Source organism: Eschrichtius robustus, chromosome 8 (assembly GCF_028021215.1).
Source record: "Eschrichtius robustus isolate mEscRob2 chromosome 8, mEscRob2.pri, whole genome shotgun sequence".
NCBI lineage: Eukaryota > Metazoa > Chordata > Mammalia > Artiodactyla > Eschrichtiidae > Eschrichtius > Eschrichtius robustus.
Window position 1 is genome coordinate 53,195,324 of NC_090831.1, and position 19,221 is coordinate 53,214,544.

A 19,221-nucleotide genomic window follows, 5' to 3' on the forward strand; every position below is an offset into this window, starting at 1 on the left:
GAGTGCCGTGGGCCCTAGCCAACTAGCCTGTTAATCACTGCACACAAGAGCGAGCCCAGCTGAGATCCACCATGCCCAGATCAGCAGAACTGCCCAGCTGACCCCCAAACTTAAGGGCAAAAATAAATGTTTATTATCGTGTGTCACTGGGGGGTAGTGGGTGGTTGTCATGCAGCGTTATTTGTGGCAATCAATAACGGGTATAGGCAGTTTTGCTGGATTACATCAGATTCTTAGAAAACCTGTGAACTGTACTGCAAATAGAGTTCCTTAAAGAGCCAGATATCATGCTGCTCTCAAGATGCATCAACTTTTTTTTTTGGCCATGCCACACGTCTTGCAGGATCTTAGTTCCCCCACCAGGGATCGAACCCAGGCCACCACACTGAAAGCGCCAGGTCCTAACCACTGGGCCACCAGGGAATTCCCTGCATCGGCATTCTTAATCTACGACATGGGAGTCATAGCAGCTTAAAGTTGGGAAGGACTTCACAGAATGTCAAGTCCAGCTCTCAATGCTTGTGCCAGGGCACATCCCCCCTAAGCTAGCTTCCATCCTTGGTTTTAGGACGGAGGAAGTTTGATTGAGGAAGTCTATTGTTAAAAACTTCCTTTTCAAACCAAGAAAAATGTACATCCTTTTGCATAATACATCCCTTCAAAGTACTGGAATATTATTTTCAAAACCCTTTGCATCTTTGGTAACTCCCTTCACTTTCAATATTTCAGCTGCCCTTCTCTGGACATATTTATGAAAATGCCTTTTTAACCAGTGGACCGGGAACTGACATAATATTAGGAATCTCCCAGAATAATGCCATGAGTCCATCAGGTCCATTCCTTTGGACTCTATTCCTGAGTTAATGGAGCACACAGTGTTTTTTTCTTTTTTCTTTTTAATAGCTCTAAATAAATCACACAGATGGTTCATCTTGGGCTTGTTATCATTTAGACCTGTGGAATCTGTTTAAAATGGACTGCTCTTCAGCCAGGTCTCCCCATCCCTTACTTGGAAGATGGATTTTCCAACTCTGAAAGTCCACGAGTCAGCAATTTCCATCAATTGAATACCTTAACCTCGGAGTAAAGCAATATATCAAATAATTATCTAATCAAAGCACCAATGCCAATGATGCCTGGTTTTGATCTTTTGGTTATAGTTATAAATAGTACCTGCATATCAATTATCAGAAAGATATTGAGTGGAAATTTTAAATCTTCTGTTGGAGTCATCCTGAGAAAACTGTAATGCACGCACAAGTCAATGTCTAAATAGGATGGAAATATTACACTAACACATATTCCCAGGCTTCAATGATGCTGCTTTAAATGTAAAACTGTATCACCATTAATTATGGTATGGTATCAAAGGGCAGCTCAGCCATCACCAAACCTAGACACTCAGAAAAATTACACGTAATTTTCACTACCAAACTGCATATTTTAGTATTTTAGAAATATAAGTTAAGTCCAGGTCTGTCTTCTCCTAACTGAGGTACAATTTTCTGCATTCACAGTGATGGAGCAGATACTCCAATCGAGCTTTCCTTTGTAATTTCTGCATTTCTCCAGCTCTTACCTTCTAACTGCTTTTCTCTTATGAAAGAAAGCAAACTTATCCTGGAATCTTCCGGGGCTCTCAGAATTCAGTGCTCCACACCCATTCTTTGGCCGCCCTGTTTAGAATCCTTTAAAAGGAACCAGGTACTTGGCTCCGGGTTAGGCTTCTTCCCAAACACCCAGGCCTTCTGGAAACTCCTCATTGAATCACCATCCCAGCTAGCCATGGATTCAAGAAGGTCAAATGTGTGAGTCAGCATCGGGGAGAAGGGTAGACACACATTCCCCAAATGAAATGAGATGCTTCCAGGATAATACACGGAGACTCAGAGGCAAAATGCCATCTTCTGAATCACCAAAATCTCTTCATGAAGCTTCACAGTAAGGTTTTCTATCCAGGCATGAAACTGTGCACCTTGGTTTGATTTCTAGAGTTTAACTGTAAAGACGACCCCCATACTTACAAGAGAACATCCTGAAAGTCCATGATGCCATGTCCCACCAAGTAGGCGCCAAAACGGAAACAGCCGGCGTAAGAAAAATACATCATTGCCTGGGTGATGGAAAATGTGATTCCAAAGATGTGTGCTTTCCTCAAAGAGTTTCTGAAAAGAAGACATTCTGAAACTTACTTGACTTTCAATTCTCAGTCCTTAAAACGTAACCTTTCATGGGTTAGCAGTGGGGTGTGGAGGTGCAGCAGACAAAAATGGGTTTCGTCTCCAAAACACTAAGTTTGGTCCTCACATCACCACTTGTGAGAATTCAGGAAAATGCCTAGTCTCTGAACCCCAGTGTCTTCATCTTTAATGGAGAATTAACCACACCTCAAAGCACTGAGGTCAAGTTAAAATAAGCCAAAGACAACAAGAAGAGCTTGTTAGGGATTAATAAATTCCTCCCCTTTCCCCCACCCATGGACATATAATATGTACGTACTCTATAGGGAACATTTGTTCAACACACGTTGACCCAACACCACAAGCTGGAGGGACCACGAAGGGCCAACACAAAGGAACCAGGCATGTTCTTGCCCTTGGGGACCCAGGAGTCAAGTTGGATTGTTATTTATGCAATGGAAGTACCTTATGAATCATGTGTTAAAGGAAGAACGGAGAAGCACTAACCCTCTAGGGGAGTTAGAGAAGGCTCTGCAAAGGAGTTAACACGTGGATTTTTTTGATCCACATGGAACTGGGCGATGTGGAGGTACGAGAGGCTGGTGAGGGGGCCACCTACTCCTGCTTCCATCAGATCAACTTCTGCTTTTATCTGTTTCATATACTGGGATTTCAAGTGAATTTTTTTCCATAAAAAAAGACTCTACTCTCATTTTAAAAACTTTGAAAACCCATTGATAAAAGAAGAAAGGAGACTCAGAGAGGATGGGCTTGCTTATGTTCACATCACTTTTTAGAGCCCTCACTGTGAGTTCATTAAAGGAAGAACAGAAGGTCTGCACGAGAGAAGGGTAAAGAGAAGAAGGAAGGGTGTACCCAAGAAGACCACCCCCTCAGGCTCCACAGATACCTCAAATTTCATGTTCCACAAAAAACTCATTCCCAGTGGGAACATGTAATAGCGCCATCATGCAAATGTAGCATCAGAGTCATTCTCAACAACCTCACTCCCTCCCCTCCCCTCGGTTATCTGCTCTTACAGGCTCTACCTCAGAGATGTCCCTGCCTTAGGTCAGGTCTTGTGATTCCTCTCTTGGATTAATTATAATTGCTTCCCAATTGGTTCCCTTCTAGAAGTCTCTCTACTTGTTCCCTACCTTCTGGGCAAAGTAATCTTCCTGAAAACAAATCTGATGATTGAAAAACTCCCCATACTTCCCTCCCACTCTTCAGTGGTTATTACCTGTATGGTACCTGCAAACTCAGGGCATACATATATTCAAACTTCTCCTCCCGAGTCAAAGAAACAACAGTTCGGAAGTTTTCTATAGCTTCCGTGGCAATCTGTAACAGAGAATGTCCCGTTACTAAAGGCACCAAGGCCAACAGTGGCAATTAGTTTGAATTCCATATAAGAGATTCATAAAATTAATTTTATTAATAAGTATTATTTACATATTACATATTAAATAATATTTATTATGACTCCTGAGCGTCTTTGCTATAGAAAAGGATACCAAGTGATTTATCAAATCGAGATTTAGATCTGGAAGGAAGATGAGCTAATTCAAACTCCTCTCTACAGAAAGAGAAACTGAAACTTCAACAGATAAAGGCCCTTACCTAAAGCCACATGGCTTTACAGCAGCAAAATTAACCTAAGAACTCAGTATTTTATCTCCATTGCAGTGCCCTTTCTTCTATGATGGTCACATTTTAAGTTTATAATTATTATATATATAAAAGTTACTATAATGTCATTAAATTATATTATTAAAATACCTATAAAATGTAATGTTTACATTTTTCTCTGTAAAATTGTCATTTGAGACAACTAAAGAATATTTGGAAAATACTGAAAAGAGGGAAGGTAATGAAAAGTTACATACTGGTGTATTTTACATAATAGTTTACATGTTGTTATTTTCTAAACTGTACCTGTTTAACAAAATTGGGCTCAAGTTCTATGTTTGGCTTCATAGCCTTATTTTTTACCTTAATAAATAAAGAGACTTTTCAAATGTCATTAAATATACATTAACAACGGTATGTTTAAAGAGCCACTTACTATCCCAGCCAGCTAAGCAGTCCTTTATTGCTGAACAAAGCTTTCAATTCTTATTAAAAATAATGTTGTGATAAAATTCCTCATACATAAACCTTTGTCCATATTGAATTATTTTCTTAGGAGAAGTTCTTAAAAGTTAAATTACTACGTCAAAGGGAATAAACTACTTTTTAAGGAGCACATATTATCAATTGGTTTTCCAGAAAGTTTCTATCTATATTTTAATTGAATTTAACTTCCAACAAGGCTATTTGACTAGGACAAATACATCCTTTACCACTTTTTGGAGTCTGGGTAAAAGGGCTATGGAAAATACAAAAAACATCAGGGTACAAAATGAGATTTCAGCCTGCATCAGCATGAGACCTTGAAATGCCCTTCTATCTCGTTCTCCTCATCTGTAAAATGAAGAGGATGGACAAGAGGGGTCTCTGAAGTCCCTTTTAACTCTAATTCCAAGAGAAATAATTTTTAGAATTGTAAGTCTAAATTATAAATCAGTAAGAGAAATTATCCTTATTGTTTAAGATGTTCTTCCTTTCTCTGGCCTCTACACTGGTCGGAACTGATTCTAATACAGACACATTCAATTACATGAGAGTGAGTTACAGCATAAAAAAAAATCACCAACCCAAAATCTTACTTATTCTTTACTGAATCCTACACAAATACCTAACTTCAAAGATAACAGTGGATATTTGATATGACGTTGTTGGTTTTAAAGACTAATGCAAAAAATATTAGAAGAAAAAAATTAATACCATAATCTTCAAAACAAAAACATATTTAAAAAAAATAAAGTTAAAAATATTATACTCTGACCCAGCAGGCCAAGAAGATTGTACTATGTTTACCATAAGCTACTAACAATACAGGAAAATGTCCAGATTCAAGTTATGTCAAAATATTTTATAAAATTCTTTACATATTATAAAAATAGTATATACTCATTTTAGAAAATGCTAAAAGTGCAGAAAGCAAAAAGTTAGAGGAAAAAATTCACCTCCAGTCAAACCCCCAAAGACAATCCTTGTTCAGACCCATGGTAGAAATATTTTCAATTATAAGGCTTCAAACAAAGAGAAGAGGTTTTTTGCATCAGTAAGAAAATTCAACAAACTATAACAATGTCTGCTGAAAACCAGACTTTACTGTAAATTTCAATGTAATGATTTTAGGAAATATTTTCTGCGCACATTCTTCTAAGGCAGGTCTGTTTTGTTTGTGATTGGTTTGTAAATGTCATTGCTTTTTAGAGTGAACAGCCCAATAAAAGTGAGAGTTTATGAATTACAGACCTTGAAAAGTGAGTAAAACAATATAATCACTAAACAACTGTCTTTATCTTGCCACACGATGAAGCAATTAGGAAAAGGATTAATTAGTACTCTGCATTCTCACAGCTTCATTTGCTCCAAGACTTTTAAACAGAGATTCAGTAAACACTATGAAGAGAGACAACTTGTAATTCAAGAACAGGAAATAGCACTGAGTTTTCCTCAGAAACCATCATGTACTAAATAATTTTTAAGAAAGGAAAAAATACATATATATTTCTAGAAAAAACTCACACTTCTCTTCCTACCCTCAAATAAACTGATTACAGCTTTTATTTCTAAAAAGAAAAAGCATCTATTCTATAAAAATGTTCATTCGTCAATAATAACGTGACAAATCGATGGAACACAGATCACAGGCAAGGTAGAGGTTATCAGCTGGCTCTGACATCACACAGTCCTGCTCTGGAATCCTGGGCCTGCTCTGTCCCTCTAAGGGCAAACCAACAGACACGGTCCTGGTCCCCATTTTAGTAGGGAAGACAGACCATTAATCAATAAAGAAATAGGAAAGAAATAAAGTGCTGAGAAGTGTCAGGAATTAATTCAAGGGCCAGGAAAGACCTCTCTGAAGAGTAATAATTCTGAGATATGAAGACCAGAGGGAACCAGCTTGGAGTGTTCTAGGAACTGAAAGCAGGCCCATGAGGCCAGAGCAGGGTGAGGGAGACACTAGTGCAAGACAGGGTCAGAGAAGTCATCAGGGGCTGATTCATGCAGAGTTTTACAGCCCAGGAGAAAGGGCAGATTTTATTGCAAGTGTGATCAGAAGCCACTGGAGGATAAAAGTGATGACTAATAAGAACCTGCAGTATAAACAAACAAACAAACGCACAAAAAAACCAACTAATACTAAACTTTCTTTGGGTTATTTGTATGGAAATATGTTAAAATAAATGTTCCAGACATTACATGAAATTTCTAAAAATCTTATATGTTCTGGTATAATGTTATAAGTCATAATTCTAGTTATTACTTTAAAATGTATATCCCAGAAATAACTAAATTTCCTTGTCAATTGCATTATTATGAACTTTCATCAAATCTTTAACCGTGGTCATTTTTAAGTCTTTTGTCATTTACAGATAGTTCTGGGTGTACTCTGAAGCTTTTGCAAATATGTTCCTATAAAAGGGTTTCATCTTCAAGGAATTCATGGAAAAGACTCTGACAAGTACAGGTTTCTGGTAACTGACTATACTGCTGAACTGAATGAATAAGCATTTTCAGAGCTCTAATGGAAAACTGATGAATTCATAAAAGTGCTAACAAAAGATCGAGATAAAAAAAATTAATTACATGGGACTGAGTGAACTGATGAGGACGACTATAATTTTTGTGACTTTCTGTTTGAATAAAAAAAAAAAATCCCACAAGGACTCAGAGGCAAAAAACATACAAATCAATTTTCACTGCAAAGTAAAGGAGCTGTTACAGTGGAGGATTACTGGGCTGAATGTCAGTATTATGACACAGTACGAGTGTGTTTCGTGTTTGGGAAATGCAATCGTTGTTGCTTTTGTTGTGGTCATCCATTTACAATGCTTGGTGTCAGTTTATTTACCTCTTGTAAAAATAAAATATAGTGTGTGTGTGTGGAAAAAAAAAAAAGAAAAGAAGCCACTGGAGGAGTTAAAGGTTAGCATGATTTTGTTTGTGTTTGTAAGAGATGAGTGTGGCTTCTGTAAGAGGAATATAGAAAGTAGACAGATCAGTTAGGCTGCTGCTGTGTGACTTTGGGCAAGTTACCTGACTTCTCTGAACCTTGGGTTTTATTACCTAACAGGGATAATTCCAAAGGGTTATTGAGAGTGTCAAATGAGGTAATGCATGTAGAGCTCTTAGCATGATTCCTGGTATACAATAAACAGGCAATAAACGGTAACCTGAGAATTGTGATCAGGTGGGAGTTGATTTTTACTATTTCATGGACCCGCTGGTACAGCAACCACCACTTTCCCTACCTGCTGTTTCCTCTCTCATGAACCACCAATGGAGCAGAACATTTACCTCACCCCCAACCTTTACCTAGAAAACCTGCCACACTCACATGTATCTATTTCCGTCTGCACCCCTTCCCCTGTCCCCTCTGACAGAACTCCCAGAGTCTTAAACCTGATGCACCACTTCGAAGGTGCCAACCTGTGGTTTGCAGTGAATTAGCTTCCGATCTGTCATCTTCTTCCTACGAACAACCTAAGACTCCTTTCTGGGACATTCTGAACGCCTCAGTAAACAATGACACTATAAAAGAGTAACGCACTTTCTTTTTATACACATTTTTTCCATCTTCTCATCAGATGAAGAGTCAACACCATAGGGGAGAAACCAACAAAGGACAGGATTAAATGAAGTGACTGGTCACAGGATGGACTCCAGACACCTGGGGGCCGGCACCATCCTGCTGAACCTCGGGACCGGGCCTCTGACGGCCTGAAGGGAAACTTCACGTGAGGTCTTTCCCTCATTGGCAATATCTGAGAAGCACTAAAGCTGGTCCAGAGGAGCTTCCTGAAGGAATCCCAAGGACACAGGGTAGAAAGTCTGAGGAGATGGCAGGGAGGTGGAGGACAAAGTGTGAGTGGTGATAACCAACCTCCAGGACCCCCTCCATCATCCTATTCGTGAGCTGCCTGGTCCAGAGGCAAAGTACCTCAGACACCTGGGCCACTGGATCTGCCTGGGTCCCTGCCCTGACTCTTGGGAACCTTGAAGGGTCCACTGATAGATATATCCCTATCCTAGATGGTAGGCCCAGTTTTGGGGGTGCTCTGACCACTCATTTCTACAATGATACAGATCACATGATATCAGATTATGTGCCGCCATCTGCAGACCTCTTCGTTTCTTAACAGAGGCACAACTTGGGAGCGCGACTGTCTGGGTTTGAATCCTGGCTCTGAAACTTAAACTCATGAGCTCTAAGGCATTGGTGGCATTACCTGCCTGTGCCTCAGCCTCACCTGAAAAAGGAGCTATAATAGAACCTATCTCACAGGGTCACCCTGAGAAGTAAAGCAATTGCCATATAAGCATTTGTTCAAAACAACAACTCTGCTCGATACTCTGTAATAACCTAAATGGGAAAAGAAGCTGAGAAAGAAAAGATACATGTATATGTATTACTGAATCACTTTGCGGTACACCTGAAACTGACATAACATTGTTAATCAACTATACTCCAACGTAAAGTACAAATTCTTTAAAAAATAAAGGGAGATGCAAAATGCAAATCAAAAACAACAACAGACAAGCAAGCATGCAACACCGTCCCTCAAAAAAAAATGTATTAGGGTAAGGGTAAACAGAAATAACACAAAGGGAGGAGGTGTATGAAAGGAAAAGAATGATAATATTTTAAGCCAGATAGAATAAATACCTTTAAGACTTTTCCATTTTTTAATATCCCCCCTCATATGTAATTAAATGGGCCTCCTTTCCTCAATAAAGCAATGGATTTCTGCTTGCTCCAGAGAAAGAGGGAGAGGAGTGTGAAGACAATTGCCTGAAACTAGAAAAGCCTGACAAAATTAGTTGTCAGTCTGTGAGTCTAAGAATTTGTTTTGCTACTTTTCTTCAGTTTTCAACCCGCTGAACAAGCGTCAAATAAGACTGCTTTGAGGAATGGTTATAAAAACATTCTCGGAGCTTAGGAAGTAGTCGTAACAGAAAGACACTGATTAGAATATTTTACTCTACTTAGGTCAGCGATTATACTCCGTCTGACTCACCTTCCCGGCACCTTCTAGTTCTTTCTTATCTTTCAGTGCTTGTCCAGACAGCATTTTCATTTCAATAACTCCTGCTACTGCAATGATGGGTACAATTGCTAACAGTAAAAGTGTTAACTGCCAGCCATAGATTAAGGATATAATAATGCCTGTTCCAAGATTTGCTATATTCTGGGTAATTACAGCAAGCCTGGAACCTATAGCCTGCAAAACAAACAAACAAAACACTGTCAGAGAGACACTTTCATATTTCATATTATCTTTAAAATCCATGCTTATATATTTTCTTAAGGATTATGATAATTCAGCTTCGTGAGAATCTCATCTCCTCGGTTATGAAATAAAAAGTAAAGGTTTACTTATAAGTCTATTTGGTTTCTAAAATGAGGATCTCCACAACTTCAGAATAAATACTGAAAGTAGATCAATAATTCAGAGTTCAATTACATATTTCTCTCTCATCTGATTTTTTAATACCAAGAAAATTTTCATTAAACAATGACACCGTGATCCCTAATGCAAGCTCAGCAAATTAGCAGGATAAAACAGTCTGACAATTATATTCAACTGGGACCGTTGGAAATTTCCAGTGTTAGATATATAACTACCTATAACTTAAGCCTAGTATTTGCCATGGAGGGTATGCAAATATTGGGTTGGCCAAAAAGTTCGTTCAGCTTTAAGTAAAAATAAAAAACATTTTTCATTTTCACGAAGAACTTTACTGAACAATGTATTCACTAACTGAATGAACTTTTTAGCCAACCCAACATCTCTTGGCCTATTTGAGATGCTTATAGTGTTTAGAAAAAGTACACAGAGCTGAAAGTTATGGAATTTAAATTTAGAATATTAAGCAGGCATCAGAACCTTCAGCTTATACGCCAGAGGGAGCCTGAAGCGTGATTTTCAGGAGCATGCAGTTATTTCCAACTCAAAAGCCAGAAGTCAAAACATAAAGTCAATTCACTCCACTACTCTATACTTCTCTCCTTTACCCTGGAAACACCCCATGCCCTCAAGCCTTTCCGAATTCCTGCCCTGGCCCCCCGATCTGCTTTTTCGGAAATGGCCCATGTTTTTTCCACTCCCCAAATGTCCTCTGCCTGAGGGGGGCCAGTCTCAGGGAAAGATTATGATGGAGTACAGTCTAGAATGGTCACTGCCACTTCTGTGACTTTGGACAAATTCTTCTCAACCCCAAAATGAGCAGGTACATTGATTAATAACTAAAGCTTCTGTCAGCTCTGAATTTTTAGGACAGAATTCTTTACAAGCCCCGTGTCTCAATATCGACCCTCTGAAATCATTCAACACCTATGTTGATATAAACACCAAACCAGTAATCAGGGGAAAATGCTGTTAAAATAAACTACCAGTAACGCTACACATTAAATTCCATACCAGGGAACTGCACCAGGGCTGAAACAAACAGCATAAATAATAGAGCATTTATTTTTGTTTGATGCAGTCACTGAGCTTATGATAAAGGGATGCTTAGCCAAACTTGGTGTAAGTCAAGTCATCCCCCAAGTTCACGGCAGATGAATTACCCCGATACCTAAGGTTTCACAGATATAAATGTTCAGCTGTGGATGGTAGCCAAGACCACAGAAATAAGTAAAATGTATCACAGATGACAAATTCTTCTTTAGTGTACATGAAAGATGACCTAAAAGACCTAGAACCTTAAGCTGGAGGGAAAGTAAGCCCCTTGGCTTAATGTGATTTTATGCTTCCAGTGACATTGCACTGGTCACCAATCTTTAAAGACTGACACTCACTGTCGCATCATCTATTCCTCACACAGAGAAGGTGTCTCTAGAACGCTCCACGGGAGAGCATGGATTATTAGTAGTAGCCAGGTCATTTTCATTTTGAAAGTAAGAATGAGAGTAGGTAATACTCCAAAACCAGAGCGTAAGAGTGAAGCAAGGTAAGACAAGAATGCTTTAATACCTGAAACCCACTAAGACTCTCCTCACAGTGTCTTTATCCCACTGTGCTATCACATATTTGTAACACTTCCTCTCCCACTCATTTTTCTCCCCATCTTTCCCTGTTTCCCCCTCTCTGGCTATTTATTTCCTCCTCAAAGCACCACCGTATGGCTTGCAGTCCAATTTTAAAATATGTGTGCTTATCGGGGGAAAAAAAAGCCTATTTCCTGAAACTCCTTTTGAAATTAAGAACATTTACCTTCATCTTTCCCTCAAATACCTTCTCCCAGGGGGAAAAAAATTTTTATTTTATTTTTTTATTATTCAGTCATCAATTTTATACACATCAGTGTATACATGTCAATCCCAATCGCCCAATTCAGCACACCACCAAAAAAATTTTTTTAATACATAGTTGCTTTTGACTTCTATGTGGCTCTCATTTGCTTTTTCCTCAGAATTCTAATCCTTACATGAAAATTAAATTTAAAAGCCCACAATTTCATAAGCAAAATATTGAAATATATTTTCTTCTGATTTATGGTTAGCAGGATTAAGCTACTTGCTCAAAAATACATCGGAGAAAACGTTTCATTGATGGTGAAGTTAAATAAGAAAAAAATTTACACTTAGATAAACAGCATCACTAACTATATACACACAGACTTGAGTTCACCCTGTTTTAGGTGGCAATGATCTTTGACACGACTGTCTGGCTTAGGTATTTATATATATAAAAATTACACTACTTCCTACTATGAAATAGATACACACACACACACGTGTGTATGTATATATATGTATATGTGTGGATATATATGTGCAAATGTATATACATACACACATGTATCCACTATCATAAACAGGTCAGCTGGTGCCATAAAGGGGATTCAACTGCCCTCTCTCAGCCAATTTGTGGTAACAGCTATATTGGGCTTTCCTGGTTCCCATGATGCTTCCCAGTCTGAGTGCCTCCTCTTCCCTGGTCTCTCTTTTTTAGCCACTGTTTTAACATTCTGGAGAACAGTTCTGACTCAGAGTGGCTCATACAAGGTGCGCAGGTGTCGTCCGTGCTACTGGGGCCATGAAAGTGGGAGTTTGAGGAAACAAGCGAGAAGCAGACGGCTGACCCTGATAGGCAATTAAGCAGAATGGAGTTCCTGGATGTGGTCAAGGGCCTCACAAACACCACTGCAGAGGGGAAGGACTGAGCACTAATTCTACAAACACAGGAAAGGCATGACTTAGAGGAATTATGAAGGCCTGACGGCCAGTGCACAGTGTCCAGACAGCATCTGCTCAGGGTTTGGCTGCAAGGGGCTGAATTAGAGTGTTTCCTCCAGCACGTGTCCCCCTGTGCTAAATGGGATGTGGGACGTGTGTGTCGGTGAAAGCACATGAGTGCACACAACAAGGTCTATGTGAAAGGGATACTAAAGTTATGGCAGCAAAGTTTAGCTAGGGAATTCAGGATTGAGGAAATTTCAGGACACAATTTGTCCCCGGTGATCACTATCCCCCGGAAAGGCTCTTACAGGGAGCTAGCCGAATGGATTAACCCCAAGCTTGTTGATTGATTCTCATGGTAATTTAAATAAAAAATAAAATAGAGTAATACTTTACATCCTCCTCCACCTACCAACCCATTTCTCTGCCCCATTTACCAGAAAACCCTGTCATGATTTGTCCAACTGTGTCCTAATCCTCTTTCCATCTTTCTCGTAAACCCATTTCCATCAGGCTTTTGTTCCCATCACACCCCTGAAACAGTTCTTGTTCGAACCATAAGCACCGCTGTGTGGCTACAGCATTGTACAATGTTTGCTCGTCCTACAAGCTTATCAGCAGTATTTGAGATCCTAGACTCCTCCCTCCTTAAAATGCTTTCTTCATGTTGTTCTTGGACATTGCCCTTCTCCCTCACTGGCCACTTATTCTTGCTCTTCTTCGCTGGGTCATCTCATAGCCCTGAGCTCAGGGCCCAGACCTTGCCATCTTCTCTATCCTCCCACGCTTCCTTGGCTATCTCCTCCTGCCTCATGGCTTTAAAAGCCACCCATGTGCTGAAAAATCTCCAAATGTGTTTTTCCAGACCAGACTTCTCTGCTAACCTCCAGACTTGCAAATCCACCTGCTGTCTGGACATCTCCACTTGGACGTCTACTGTGGGCATCTCAAACTCAACATGTCCCAGACACAACTCTTTCAACAGGCTTCCCGGTTTCATTAAAAAGCAACTCCATTTCTTCAGTTGTGCAGGTCCAAAATTTTGGAGTCATCCTTAAATCCCTTTTCTCTAATATCTCATACCACATTCAGCCGACCAACAAATTCCATTGGCTGTACCTTCAAACTATACCCAGAATCTGATTACTTGTTATCACTTTCACTATGACTCTCCTAGTCTAAAACACTATCTTCCCTCCCCCTGGATGATTGCAATAGACTCCCTGCCTCTCCCTGACCCCTTCAGCCTATTCACACAGCAGCCTTTAAAAATTTCAGGTCATGTCCCTCCTATATTCAAAACCCTACAATGGTTTCTCATATAATTTCAGATATGATGCTGATCTCAGCTCTTAAGACTTTCCCTTTCACTCATTTTATTCCAGCCACACTATCCTCCTTGCTGTTTTGGGAATAGTTGTAGAAATAAATGCTCCAACCTCAGGGCCTTTGCACTTGCTGATCCTTCTGTTCAGAATATGCCACCCTAGACATCTGTAGGGCCAGCATCTTTCCCTCCTTCATGCCTCTTGAATATGTTGCCGCATCATCGAGATTGCGGCCTTTCTTCCCTGACAACCAGCAAGCCCCTACCAGCATATCCTGCTGCCATTTTCTTCCACAGCTCTTATGACAATCTGACATCCCATAAGGGCTCAGGAAGGGCATGGCTGTTGTCTCTTTTAGGAAGTTCCAAGTTATTTCAGGCGGTGTACGTTCTGTTCTGTTAGATTCTGCACAGCTTGAGCTGAACCTCAATTTCTGTTGATTTGTTTGCTTTAAATATTAAAGCAACAATGCTCAAGGTTTATATTGAGATTTTATAACTGTATCTGCTTCCACATTCATAACTTAATTTATTTTTACAGAAGCCCCATATATTAGTTATAAGAAATGTAATCATAGTACTCTTACAGAAAGATTAAAAGCTAAAGATTGCTAAGGTTCAAGGGAGGGAAAGACATGGCAGAGATCACATGCTTTTTTTCCCCAAAATTCCACATCATCCTGTAGATTTTTGTCATAAACAGTTGTAGTTAAAGGAGCAGTTGTCACTTTATCCACAAATCAAAATCTGCTGGTTCAACAGTTTCTAGTTATATCCCTTAAAGAGATTCACATAGAAGCAGAATTTAAGTTTTATAGTCTGAGTGAGTTGTTCCTTCTACCCTTGTTTCAATTTTTTCATGCTCTTTTCAATTCTTTCAATCTTTTTTTTTTTTCACATCTTTATTGGAGTATAAATGCTTTACAATGTTGTGTTAGCTCCTGCTGTACAACAAAGTGAATCAGCTATATGTATACATATATCTCCATATCCCCTCCCTCTTGAGCCTCCCTCCCACCCTCCCTATCCCATCGTTCTAGGTGGTCACAAAGCACCGAGCTGATCTCCCTGTGCTATGCAGCTGCTTCCCACTAGCTATCTATTTTTCATTTGGTAGTGTATATGTCAGTGCTACTCTCTCACTTCTTCCCAGCTTACCCTTTCCCCTCCCTGTGCCCTCAAGTCCATTCTCTACGTCTGCGTCTTTATGCCTGCCCTGCCACTAGGTTCATCAGTACCGCTTTTTAAAGTTTCATATATATGCATTAGCATACGGTATTTGTTTTTCTCTGTCTGACTTATTTCAATCTGTATGGCAGGCTCTAGGTCCAGCTACCTCACTACAAATAACTCAATTTTGTTCCTTTTTATGGCTGAGTAATATTCCATAGTATACATGTACCACATCTTCTTTATCCATTCATCTGTTCTGTCAACCTTTTTAAGATCTTCTTTGCTCCCCTCTGAACTTCAGTGCCCCTTAACTTTCTTACAGCAACTACATACATTCTTTTTTTCAGTAGCTATTATAATTTTCTGGGGATTAGCAAAGCATTAAAACAGACTGAACCTTCAAGATATGATGATAAATACTTCCTTTTCTAAATAATTATCCTTCCACATGTATTTTGTTAATAGCATGAATAAGATGGCAAATAACAAAACAAAGCTTATAAGTTATCTATACACCATACAGTGTATGATATTTAAATAGTTAACATTTTTTGCCATAAGGCACATGATATATTGCATAGGTTAAAGTTTGAACATTTTCTTAATGATGATGAGAATTAACTGCAGGGAGAAAATTAGTTTCATGCTGAAATTCAAAATGGCCCATTACGACAATCACAGCAGAAAGGAGGCAGTCAGTACCCCTTGAACTTGAGCAGCGTCACTGGCAAGCCTGGTCGTCAAGGCTCCCGTGGTGTTTTTAGGGTCGTCAAACCAGCTCACATCCTGTGACACAGAAAATGATTTCATTATCTTAAAGCCCGATGCATGAGACCCTCAGCTCAGAGGGCAGTGACAGGGTCAGGTTTATTTATCACTTATCCTCCTGCATTAAGCGTTCAGGATTTGATACTGAATAGACAAGAAAGGGACTTATTAGACAAAGTCATAAATAGACCATTTCATTTGTCAAAGAAATTTTTTGAGTGCTTACTTTGTTCCAAACATAATTTCTAAGTGTTGGATCTATTCAACACTGAACAAAAAAGACAAAGTCGCTGCTTTCATGAAGCCCAGATTCTAGTGATGGAAACCCCAGATAAATATATACCATGCCAGGTGGTAATAAATGGTAGGAAGAAAACAGACTGGGGTAAGAAGGAAAAAAAAAGTGAGGGAAGGCACTACTTTATAGATTGGGAAGGGGACAGAGAAGTCCTCTCTCAGGTGACGTTTGAGCAGAGACTTGAATGAAGAGAAGGATGAGAATATCTGAGACAAGGAAGAAAGAGCATGTGCAAAGGCCCCGAGGAAAAGGCATATTTGATCTGTTCACATACAAGCAAGAAAGCTGTAAGGGCTGCCACCAGTCTTAAAAGCACCTCTGTGGGAATGTGTAAAGCCGCCTCTTCCTCTGGACAGACTTCTATCCTCACTGGGCTGTCCCTCTCCTCCTCTCATACCCGCATGCAATGAACCAACGGGTATAGAGTAGACTGTGTACGGGAGAGGGGGCGAAGCTACAGGAGATGAGGTCTAAGAGGTAGTGGGGACCACATCGTGTGTGACCTTATAGGTAACTGTAAAGATTCCAGATTTGGGGACTTCCCTGGCAGTCCAGTGGTTAGGACTCTGCACTTTCACTGCTAAGGGCCCAGGTTCAATCCCTGGTCGGGGAACTAAGATCCCATAAGCTGCATGGCGCAGATAGAAAAAAAGGAAATAAAGAGTCCAGAGTTTACCCCGACAGATATGGGTAGCTTTCAGCAGGTATGGGGCAGAGGGATGTGATTTGACTTTTTATCTTAGAAGAATGATTCTGGCTCTTGGGCGATGAACCCACTGAACTGGGATAAGGACGGAGGCATCGGACCAGTTAGGAGGCTGTTGTAATACTAAACAAACTAGAGGAGTCGAGGACGACTCCAAGGTCACTAGCCTGCACAGCCGGTAGAATGGAGGTGCCATTTACTGATATGCGGGAGGACTAGGAAAGGAGCAAGCCCTGCGGGGAGGGGAGAGTCAGAAGTTCAATTTTGGAAATATTCGGTATGAAATGCTTAATAGACATTCACATAGAGAAGTCGAATAAACACATAACTGTGGTTCAGGGCAGAATAAACCAATTGGGTTTTAAAAAAAAAATCAACAAAAGAAATCTAGATTAAAATTTAGCATTCAACATAAAGTAGGATTTTCTTTGGAAAACCACTTACACTTTTCAATACAAAAATACTAGAAAGACTGTGAGTTTGAAGTACCAGTTTATGTCTGTTACAAAAATAACTATGGTCCTAAGAAGTGACCTCGACGGTTGATTGGCAATGAAAGCAGTATCTATCATTTTCCCCAAAAATATTGAAGGAAAAAAACAGAGCATTATAATTTCTTGGAGTATGTATCCATTTGCTTTTAACAATTGTTCAGTGCTTAAGTGCCTCCCCCACTGAAATGTAACTTCCGTGTACTAGGGACCGTTCTGATGTGAAGGCCTTACAATACCTAGTATTATGCCTTGTAAACAGAAGGCACTTAATGCATGATGGCTGGACTTAATAATTTATGGAGAGGGCATTACACAAATCATCAGCTCAGCTTCCAAAGAATAATGGACCTCGGAGCTGGCCTGGGGGCTGGCGGGGCAATGGGGCATTTAGCCCTGGACCAAAGCCTTGAGTCTAAATCGAATGTCAGTTATAAATGTGGTTTGACTGAAAATCTTAACACAGGGCCCTCCACCAAATAGTGCTCTTTCACTCACTGGCTTCAGTCCTGGCTCTGTCAGTCACAAGCTAGCAATCCCCATGAATATGTCTTCTTTTTAAGTGGCCGGGGTAGGAGTAGGAAAGGACCGAAGAATGAAAGACAGCTGGGAAAATGTGAATGTCATCTAGAAATCAACACAGCCAAGTGAAGCTCCTCAGCCAGGGTTCAAGTACGCCCAGCATATCTGGGGCATCCAGAGCATCTTTGTATTAGTGATTTTAAAATGGAAAGTTATAAAGTCACAGACGAAATCTGCATGATTGTTAAAGAAACTTTCCCCTTTGAACTGGGCTGCTTTGGGTTGCATGTCCAGAATCCCCTTCCCCCTTTCCCCAGAAAAACATTCACATCTGTCTGCTGTTAGCGTTCTGAAGGTGTTAAGTGTGAGAGACATTCCATTAAATCATTATCCGCCAGTAACACTGCAGCTGGAATTCATCTATCAGTCTAGCCCCAGCGAAGAACCTGAGCAGCAGGGAACGGGCCATGGGGATGACTTTTGATCTGTGGAAAGAAAGGGTACAGGAGGCATTTCCTGGTGGGAAGAAACACAAGTATCCTGGGTTTCCCAGGGGAAAGAAGGAAAGAAAGAGAGGAAAGGGATGAGGAGCATGGAAGATCGCTTCCACCTACTCTGCCTACAGCTGCTGAGACAGAGGCTGGAGGGGAATCTGCCCTGGAGACTCCCATTTGTCTCGCAGGGACCCCAGTCCTTGTGCCCACCCACAGGAGACCTCCCAGGGCAGGGCTCTGAGCCTGACCTGGTGGACGGTTCACCAGCATCTCTGATATGCGATTGAGGGAAGATCAATACAGGGGCTCTGAGTAACCTGACAGCCTCCCCACGGCTTCCCCACAGGGCACAGCGGGGAGTTTTGCATTTCCCAGGCACAGCCCTCAACAGACATACCTGTCTCAGCATGGATCTGAAAACCATGTATCGGAGCCGCTTGGTGAGGATCTCTCCGGCCTTGCCAAACGTGTAGCCCTGTGAAGAGTAACATGCCCCAAGGGAAAAGACTTGTCAGAGACCCAGCCGCTGATGACACAACAGGAGGGGGACTTGGTGTCGCTGCTAAAGCAGGACACCAGACAAAGTCAGAAAGCCCGATTGCAAGGCTTGGCTCTCTTTCGGTGACAGTGTACTATGGCGCGTGGCCGCACTGCTGGAAGAGCCGGGAGAGTTGAAATCGACACTGCCGCTCCCCAGCCAGCTGGTGGGCCCGTCGGGGATTTATTAGGACGTGGTTTCTCTGTCCCCCGTTCCCCCTCCCGCTTATTTCTCCCCGTGAACCAGGGTCTGTCACTCAGGAAGCTGGCGAGTTGTTCCCAAGGCAGAAGGCACTCTAAACCAGGGGTTTATATTACGTATCATCAAAACCAGAACATTTTTGAGCGTGAGAAGGGGGGCTGTATCATAATTACACCAGGACCCGAGGTGCAACCTGGGAAAACAAGAATATACAGCCACC

General features: G+C 40.7%; 1 protein-coding gene across 1 annotated transcript in view; it reads right to left on the reverse strand.

Annotated features, from left to right (window-relative positions):
* ABCB1 (ATP binding cassette subfamily B member 1) overlaps nucleotides 1–19,221 on the reverse strand; it is a 102,487-nt gene that overhangs the window by 13,920 nt on the left and 69,346 nt on the right. Inside the window, exons 19-23 of the mRNA XM_068550487.1 lie at nucleotides 18,660–18,737; nucleotides 15,686–15,769; nucleotides 9,317–9,520; nucleotides 3,424–3,524; nucleotides 2,025–2,165 (exon numbers count right to left, since the gene is read on the reverse strand). Coding sequence (XP_068406588.1) covers nucleotides 2,025–2,165; nucleotides 3,424–3,524; nucleotides 9,317–9,520; nucleotides 15,686–15,769; nucleotides 18,660–18,737 — 608 coding nt within the window. The remainder of the gene's footprint in view (nucleotides 1–2,024; nucleotides 2,166–3,423; nucleotides 3,525–9,316; nucleotides 9,521–15,685; nucleotides 15,770–18,659; nucleotides 18,738–19,221) is intronic.